Source organism: Pseudochaenichthys georgianus, unplaced genomic scaffold, assembly GCF_902827115.2.
Source record: "Pseudochaenichthys georgianus unplaced genomic scaffold, fPseGeo1.2 scaffold_267_arrow_ctg1, whole genome shotgun sequence".
NCBI lineage: Eukaryota > Metazoa > Chordata > Actinopteri > Perciformes > Channichthyidae > Pseudochaenichthys > Pseudochaenichthys georgianus.
The window spans coordinates 629859-639461 of NW_027262956.1; the positions used below are offsets into that span (position 1 = coordinate 629859).

The window sequence follows — 9603 nt, forward strand, 5'->3', positions numbered from 1 at the left end:
ATGGAGAAGAGGGGACACATGTTGATGTAGAAGAGACATGGAGAAGAGGGGACACATGTTGATGTAGAAGAGACATGGAGAAGAGGGGACACATGTTGATGTAGAAGAGACATGGAGAAGAGGGGACACGTGTTGATGTAGAAGAGACATGAAGAAGAGGGGACAAATGTTGATGTAGAAGAGACATGAAGAAGAGGGGACACATGTTGATGTAGAAGAGACATGAAGAAGAGGGGACACATGTTGATGTAGAAGAGACATGGAGAAGAGGGGACACATGTTGATGTAGAAGAGGGGACAAATGTTGATGTAGAAGAGACATGGAGAAGAGGGGACACATGTTGATGTAGAAGAGACATGAAGAAGAGGGGACAAATGTTGATGTAGAAGAGACATGGAGAAGAGGGGACACATGTTGATGTAGAAGAGACGTGGAGAAGAGGGGACACATGTTGATGTAGAAGAGACATGAAGAAGAGGGGACACATGTTGATGTAGAAGAGACATGGAGAAGAGGGGACATATGTTGATGTAGAAGAGACATGGAGAAGAGGGGACACATGCTGATGTAGAAGAGACATGAAGAAGAGGGGACACATGTTGATGTAGAAGAGACATGGAGAAGAGGGGACATATGTTGATGTAGAAGAGACATGGAGAAGAGGGGACACATGCTGATGTAGAAGAGACATGAAGAAGAGGGGACACATGTTGATGTAGAAGAGGGGACACATGTTGATGGAGAAGAGACATGGAGAAGAGGGGACACATGTTGATGTAGAAGAGACATGAAGAAGAGGGGACACGGAGAAGAGGGGACACATGTTGATGAAGAAGAGACATGAAGAAGAGGGGACACATGTTGATGGAGAAGAGACATGAAGAAGAGGGGACACATGTTGATGGAGAAGAGACATGAAGAAGAGGGGACACATGTTGATGGAGAAGAGACATGAAGAAGAGGGGACACATGTTGATGTAGAAGAGGGGACACATGTGATGTAGAAGAGACATGAAGAAGAGGGGACACATGTTGATGTAGAAGAGACATGAAGAAGAGGGGACACATGTTGACGTGGAAGAGACATGAAGAAGAGGATTTTGTATAATAAGTGAGCAAGATGTACGTCCATTGGTTGCATTAGAAATGACGTAAAGGTGTTAATTGATAATAATGACCTGGAGGGGGGTATTGTGTTTCCGTCAGAGGAGAAGAGGAAGAGGCGGGGGGGTCTAATGATCCTGGAACAAAAAAGGAATTAAAAAAACGGTTGATTTAATAATGAATTCAAGAAAAAACAGAAAACGAGAAAAGGTAATTTCCCGACGTCCCTGAACACCTCACCTGGATCTCCCGCCTCCTGCTCGATGATGTCAGAGGTGTCACGTGTGGGGGTGGGGCTTATGATGATAGTTAGGTTTGGATTGGTCAGGGTCTCCTCCTCGCTGCAGAGGCTCCACCTCCTGACTCCGCCCAGTGACATCACAGCGGGGGGCGTGGCTCCACCAAGTGACACCACATCAGGGGGCGTGGCTCTGCCCAGTGACATCATAGCGGGGGGCGTGGCCAACTCCTGCGGGCTGGTCCGAAAAAACAAAACTATTTTTAGGCATACATTATGGGTCTCAGATATATACAAATATATAAAAAACATGTCTACGATGTGTTTTGCTCAAAATACCAAACAGATCATGACTTTCAGACATTCCTCATATCATAGCCCAGTCTCTAAAGTGCTGATTCTGGGTCCTTAGCTTGAACACATCAAGAAGCTGGCCTGTACCACTACACCTGCTGTGCCCCCCACCCTTCTTTCACAATCAAATCAAAAAAAGATGGCGACACGGGCGAATCCTGATCTCCTAGAAATTAAGGACGCTCTATCCAGTATTACCAAGGATATAAGTGACTTAAATAAGACCCGAAAGGATGACAGCATAACAATTAAAAAACTGCTGGAAACGATCGGAAGCATGGAGAGGATAATGAAGGAAAAAGACGAGAAGATTGTCACGCTGGAGAGAAGGATCGAGGAGCTTGAACAACACACCCGAAAAGAGGATGTTATCGTGACCGGATTAAAAATCATAAAACCATACTCCCAGGAAGGAGATTCTGCGCCTTCTCCAGACGGAGACGCACATGATTCGGTCGAAGCACAGGTGCTCGAGGCACTTAACGATCGTGGCGTGTACCTGAAGTCTGAGGAGATTGAGATCTGCCACGCACTTAGAAGCCGTCGGAAAGTGGATTCCAAGGTGATCACAACACTTGTGAGCAGAAAGACAAAAGCTCGTATCATGAGAAACGCCAAGAAACTGAAAGGGACCGGAATCTACGTTAACGAGCACCTCACGAACAGGAACGCGGATATCGCAAGAACTGCGAGAGACCTGAGGAAGAGGAACACATCGAAGCTACCTGGACCAGGGACTGTCAAATATTCATCAAAACAATAGAAGGGAAAGTATCGATTGTGAAGGACAGGACTTCTCTACACTGAGGATAAGAATATTGCTCCCGCTAAAGTATTGACAAATAATGCAATTATATCTATGCACTATTTTCCCTCACTTCATTTATTAAGCGCGAGTCAAAAGTTCCATCGACCATTCGATAATAATCCGTTATATTCAGTTTTGTATTTTGTCCTGTGTGTTAAAATCAATCCTCTGTATTGTATGATCAGTCATGAACTTACCTCGGTGTGTGGACTCAAATCACCCAGTCCCAGTGACCACAGAGACCGGGTGAACTCTAAGGATCTACATCTCTAAGACAGAACTGCTTCGATTCCCACATTGACCCAGACTCTACTTTCTTCAGGAATCTTACCAACTACTGCTGCTACTATAGTGAAACACTTTTTAACTTAGAACGTAAAGCTATTAATGGGTTTTCATTAATACACTTTAATGCCCGTAGCCTTAATGCAAATAGTGACAAAATCAACAGGAATAATAATGACTCAAAACCTGGTTCACTCGTGGACTGAAAAACGCTTGCTGTAAGAAACATGCACTCTATAGGACACTTTTGAAAAGTAAAAGCACTGAAGATGAAAGCCGTTATAAATTGTATAAAAACAAATTGACTACAATCCTTAGAAACTGTGAAAAACGATACTTCTCTGAAACATTAGAAAATGCCATAGGAGATATGAAAACCACTTGGAAGCTAACACATAGCATAATTAAGAAGAAAAGAACTGACAACAGAAATGAATTCAAGAAATTCCAAACCGCAGGAAAAACCCCAACGGATGTTGCAAATAGCTTTAATGAGTGGCCCTGACAGTGGCCCCTGAGGGACACCAGCTTCATCTAAAGAGGATGACTTCCTGAAGAGCTGCAACCAACAGAGTGTGTTCCTGAACCCAATTACAGAAAGTGAACTGCTTGATGTTGTTAATACTCAACACAGTAAACAGTCCAAAGATTATTTAGGACTTAGTCTGAATATTGTTAAACAAGTCGCACCAAGAATTGTAGCCCCCCTAGTAAATATATGCAATAAATCGTTCCAACGAGGTATTTTTCCAAATGAAATGAAAATCGCGAAGGTGATTCCGGTTTTCAGATCTGGTGATAAATCTAGTTTAATAATTATAGACCCATTTCTTTACGACCACACTTTTCAAAGATCCTGGAAAAACTCTTTAACAACCGTCTGGAGTCCTTCCTCACACAGTTAATGCACTGTGCCCCAGCCAATATGGATTTCAGAAGAAGCACTCTACTTCTTCAGCAGGAATTGAACTGGTTTAAGAAATTACCAACAACATTGAGAAACAAATGATTACAGCTGGTATATTCATTGACCTTAAAAAGGCTTTTGATACTGTGAGCCATCCTGCTGCACACATTAGAACATTACGGCATAAGGGGTCAAGCCATTATCAAGAGTTATCTGATAAATAGGCTACGATATGTGGACATAGACGAGGCGAAATCAAACAATCTTCCTATAACATGTGGAGTCCCTCAAGGATCAATGTTAGGTCCCAAACTGTTCCCGATTTATATTAATGACATTATCAACACCTCCGACATGTTAAAATTCATTCTGTTTGCCGATGATACCACCATTCTCTGCTCCCATCATCATCTTGGTGATCTTGTTAAAATTGTTAATGCAGAATTAGAAATACTATGTAACTGGTTTGCAGTTAATAAATTATCCCTTAAAGTGGCCAAAACAAAAATGTTATTCAATACAAAGTCTGAGAGTAGAAATGACTATTATACGGATTTGCAATACTGAGATAGAGAAAGTTGTTGCATGTACATTTTTAGGACTCATTGTTGATGAAAAACTCAATATAAACCACATATAAACCGCACCATATAAATTATGTACAGACTAAACTGTCAAAAACAATAGGTATTTTGTATCTTACTAAGAACATTCTCGAGGAAAAAATACTCGGAACCCTTTATAAAAGTCTATTTATCCCTTACCTTTACTACTGCTCCGAAATATGGGGAAACACGTACGCAACAAATCTACAAAAAATAATAACATCTACAAAAAAAGTATTACGAATAGTCTGTGGTGTTGGTAAATATGAACACACAACTCCCATATTTAAAAAACTCAATCTATTCAAATGTGTTGATATAGTTAAGCTTAAAACAGTACTGATTATGCACCCATAACAAAATGCCTACTAACATTCAAAAGCAGTTCCAAACCACAGTCAGGAAATACCCAACCAGGCATCCTAACTGGTTGTGTTGCAGATTACTCCAGCTAACAAGTATTTGATATTCCCAGTATTACTTATATATGCATTTACTTTTTTTTCTTGCCCCAACTTTTATTTTATTAATTTTTTTTCTTCCAGTTTTCATTAGTTTTCTTTATTTTTTTTGTACTCCATCCATCCATCCATCCATCCATCCATCTTCTCTCGCTTATCCGTGGTGGGGTCTCGGGGGTAGCAGTTCCAGCAGAGAGCCCCAAACTTCCTTTTCCCTGGCGACATCAATCAGCTCTGACTGGGGGGTCCCAAGCCGCTCCCAGACCAGCAAAGAGATATAATCCCTCCACCTGGTCCTAGGTCTACCCCTTGGTCGCTTCCCAGCTGGACGTGCCTGGAACACCTCCCTAGGGAGGTGCCCAGGTGGCATCCTAACTAGGTGCCGAACCACCTCAACTGGCTCCTTTCGACGCGAAGGAGGAGCGGCTCAACTCCGAGTCCCTCCCGGATGACCGAACTTCTCACCTTGTCCCTAAGGGAGACACCAGCCACCCTGCGGAGAAAACCCATCTCGGCCGCTTGTATCCGCGATCTCGTTCTTTCGGTCATGACTTTGTACTCCTTCATTTCTATACGTTTTTGACTAAATAAGTTTTCATTATTATATTGATGCTAATGATGATGCACGGGAGGGCTACTCCCCATAAGCTATGCTTCAGCCCTCCCGCTTCTACTAATTTTGTTCATTTGTGTGTATGAATGATACGTTTTTGTTTTTGTATGATTTTAGTAGAATAAATAAAATAAAATAAATAAAAAAACAACAAACATTATTCTCTCTGAAACAGGATGGAGCTCAAACTCTTTCTCAGGTTTACTACAAGGTGACTTCCTCTTGATTTCCTGCTTCTTCACACACTCTCTCTCCAGCACAGGTTAGCTCTGAGTGTTAGCATGCTAATGTAAACACAGACCATATTACGTCCAGAACACGTCTCATTGTTTCTGACAGCAATGTTTCTGATTGGCCCGTGGGGGTAAAGCCCGCCCACATTTTAGTAATGTGGTCATGACGCAGCAAATCTGGATCAGCTCCGTTTTTCCCCGTTTTTAGAGATGTGGGTACGGAGGAGAAGAGAGAGGGGTTTGTTTTATTACACTTCGTGAGTCTCCTCACACACCGGGGACACATGGTGATGTAGAAAAGACATCGAAAAGTGCATTTTGCATGATAAGAGAGCTTTAAAATAAACAACAAGTCGATAAATAAAAGTAAGACATTTTATAATATTCGACCAACGTTTTTCTCTAAATATTTAAACAATATTTTGATTAATATTAATACGAATGCACAGATCCTTATTGGGGTTACCTGCAGGTCTGGTCCTGGTCACTGCTCTGGAGGTCCAGGTTCTCCTTCTCCTCAGAGGCGGGGTCTTGGCCCTTTTTGGCCCTGGAGCTGGCCGTGGTCCCTAAGTATCCGAGCCGTGGCGCCCCCTGCTGGGCAGCCGAGCCCAGGCTGAGGTTGAGAGTCCTGGAGGTGACGTCTGAAGAAGGAGAAGAAGTCCAGAAACATCAGAAGCGGATGGGTTTAATCTCAGGTAAAGGTGAGACCCCCCACTGTGAGTGAGTGACCGTTTAGAATACGTGATCACATTGTGAAACCCCAACAAGCACTAATGTGAGTTATATTGACGAGTAAACACCACACACACACCTTGATCGTGAAAACCACACCTGTGTCTGAATACACACCTGGACACTAACACACATTTGATAAAAAACACAAGTTTGACCTCCGTGAGTTTTAGGGCAGAACAAAATCCGAGAAAAACCAAGACAAAACACCCGAGTGACCACACACACACCCACACACATACACACCTTGCAGCATGTCTCTGCACTGGACGTGAACCACAGTGTGTCGTCTGCGTTTGAGGCGGCGAAGAGACTGATGGGAAATCATGCTGGAAGCTCTTCGGTGAAGCACTGAACACACACACACACACACACACACACACACCACACACACACACACACACACACACACACACACACACACACACACACACCCACCACACACACACACACACACACACACACACACACACACACAACACACACACACACACACACACACACACACACACACACACACACACACACACACACACACACACACACACACACACACACACACACACACACACACACACACACACACACACACACACACACACACACACACACACACACACACACACACACACACACACACACACACACACACACACACACACACACACACACACACACACACACCACACACACACACACACACACACACACACACACACACTTCGTCTTGTGTTTCAATATTTATGCTTATTTTATCATCGTCTTTTCCCCCCTGTTTTGTGTCATCTGTTTCAATGGCTTGTCGAGCACGTAAGTGAGTTTGGATTTGTTCAAAAGCTGCGATATGAATAAAGTGTTGAAGATTCAATTAAACGTGGAGTCCCTCAGGGAAGCGTCCTGGAGCCTCTTTTTTTTGTGCATTGAACTTTCCGAAGATTTCATGTAACGATTGGTTAAAAATAGTAATTTAGAGAAATGTATTCTTTAGGTGAATCTCCACCTACATAAATGACTCATGTTATTCCGTATGTTACGTGCCGTAGTGGGTGTTTGTGTGTCTTTCTCTCTCTCCCTCTATATTGTCTCCAGGTGCAGCCTCTCCCTCCAGCTGCAGCTTCTCCTCCAGGTGCTCCCAATCACCAATCAGGCCCTTCATAAAGGACCTGAGAAAAGCTGCAGTCGCTCTCCCCTTCTCCGCTGGCTGCTGCATGGTGTCTCTGTGTGGGACCTGATTATATTTGTATCTTAATTTGCTTTGCAAGTTGGCTGGTGAGCCCGTTTTCTGCTTGTCCATCATTGTAATTAAACCTCCCTTTGTGGCTTCAGAAGATCAGTTTCCGCTCTTTTTTCTCGTGCCTGGTCATTTCTGTGTTTTGTTACTCCCCTTCGTACCCCTAGATTAGGAGGGAACGTAACACCGTACATAACTTTAGTTGTCGTTTACTCCGTGGCGAACAAGCATCGCTGTCCAACGTGTACATCTCTACGTTACTCTATGAATGACTTTACCTTTTTACTTTCTACCTACTTGCACGACTCAATACAAATACAATTAGTACATCAGCGAAGATTAGTCACGTGAGTTTGACCACCGCAGCATCATGGGTGTTTACTCGTGTCACTCAAACTAGAAGCGTTGGCAAGGAGGCGGGGCTTATCTCCATGTGGATTTCAACAACAACAAAATAAACATGTTTTACCGTGACAGGTATCAAAATGATGCCGGAATAACTACATAATGACACCGGTTAGTAAAAACAATTAATTCATGCTTTTGGAGACGACAGGCAAGAAACTTAAAAAAAATCTGAATGGAGATCGTGCTAAGCTAACACGTAGCTGCTTCGTCCACAACAACTTCATCCAGACAGAAATAAAGACTGCGTTCTCCACAGACGTTTGCACTAAACTGATGTTTCTCCTGTTGTTCTGATCAGACATGAGGAGCAGTGAGCTCTGTGTGCTAACCGCTAACAGCGAATGTTGGGTTTCCTGATTCAACACCGTCAGTGACGACAGGCTGAGATTCTCACCGCTGATTGGCTTTCAAAGACAGCGTCACAAGAACATCTAAACTTTTAAACAACGTGAGCCGGTACGAATCCGCATCTATCCACGCTGTTGCAATGACTGAACCAGGGCTCGAGCTTAAGGACGTCCCGGGAGGATGGTGAAAAAGTTAGTCGAGAGCCCTGGACTGAACATGTAATCGCAACCCTTAAAAAATCGTTATCGCGCCATTACTTTGCCCGTTAAACGGTACCGTGCATGTTGCTCTTTAATGTCATAGTGGTAACTTTGCAAATTACTCCGTACTTGACTTTGTGGGTTCTTTTTCGCGCAGTACGTGGTTACGAGGCACATGCTTCGTTACTCTGCACTTTGCTTTGTTTACTACTAAAGCAAGGTGCAGTTCACGACTAATATGTGTCTGAGATTATGCGGCACATTCAGCACGTTGAAAGGGATCTCCTCGAACGCTCCGCTTGTTTATTCATTACTTCATTGTTCTGCATGTTACTGCACAACAACAACAACAACAACAACTGAAATAGCAAGGGAGATTCTTGCAAATTGACACTTTATAACAACGGCTTCACCGCGCAATAATTAATAATTAATAATAATTCACAAGTCATCACAGATGAGGAACAGGCGACTCACCGGCCCCGCTGACGCTGGTCTCTTTCTGGGTGGACTCAGAGCAGCTGGCCTCGCTGCTCGCGTCCGAGCTCACCTGAAAACAAACGCACCACATTTAGCTCTGCAGGGGCTGCTAGTGCTGTGGGTCAGGTGTGTGTACTTTGTGGGTCAGGTGTGTGTACTCAGGTGTGTGTACTTTGTGGGTCAGGTGTGTGTACTCAGGTGTGTTCTTTCTATGTCAGGTGTGTGTACTTTGTGTGTCAGGTGTTTGTACTTTGTGTGTCCGGTGTGTGTACTTCGTGTGTCCGGTGTGTGTACTTTGTGTGTCAGGTGTGTGTACTTTCTGTACTTCGTGTGGCAGGTGTGTGCACTTTGTGTGTCCGGTGTGTGTACTTTGTGTGTCAGGTGTGTGTACTTTGTGTGTCCGGTGTGTGCACTTCGTGTGTCAGGTGTGTGTACTTTGTGTGTCCGGTGTGTGTACTGTGTGTCCGGTGTGTGTACTGTGTGTCCGGTGTGTGTACTTTGTGTGTCCGATGTGTGTACTTTGTGTGTCCGGTGTGTGTACTTTGTGTGTCCGTGTGTGTACTTTGTATGTCCGGTGTGTGTACTTTGTGTGTCG

The 9603-nt window shown here is 43.7% G+C and overlaps 1 protein-coding gene across 3 annotated transcripts in view; it reads right to left on the reverse strand.

Moving 5' to 3' along the window:
• The window catches only part of LOC117442092 (uncharacterized), a 31301-nt gene extending 22187 nt beyond the window's left edge, over positions 1-9114 (reverse strand). For 2 of the 3 annotated variants that reach the window (XM_034078095.2, XM_071202349.1), the window contains exons 1-5: positions 9006-9096; positions 6588-6692; positions 6076-6250; positions 1346-1581; positions 1180-1242 (exon numbers count right to left, since the gene is read on the reverse strand). In XM_034078095.2, coding sequence (XP_033933986.1) covers positions 1180-1242; positions 1346-1581; positions 6076-6250; positions 6588-6669 — 556 coding nt within the window. In that variant the 5' untranslated portion in view covers positions 6670-6692; positions 9006-9096. Of the gene's footprint in view, positions 1-1179; positions 1243-1345; positions 1582-6075; positions 6251-6587; positions 6693-9005 lie in introns of all 3 variants that reach the window. The other variant, XM_071202350.1, reaches the window with a different exon arrangement.
• Between the last annotated feature and the right edge of the window lie 489 nt (positions 9115-9603).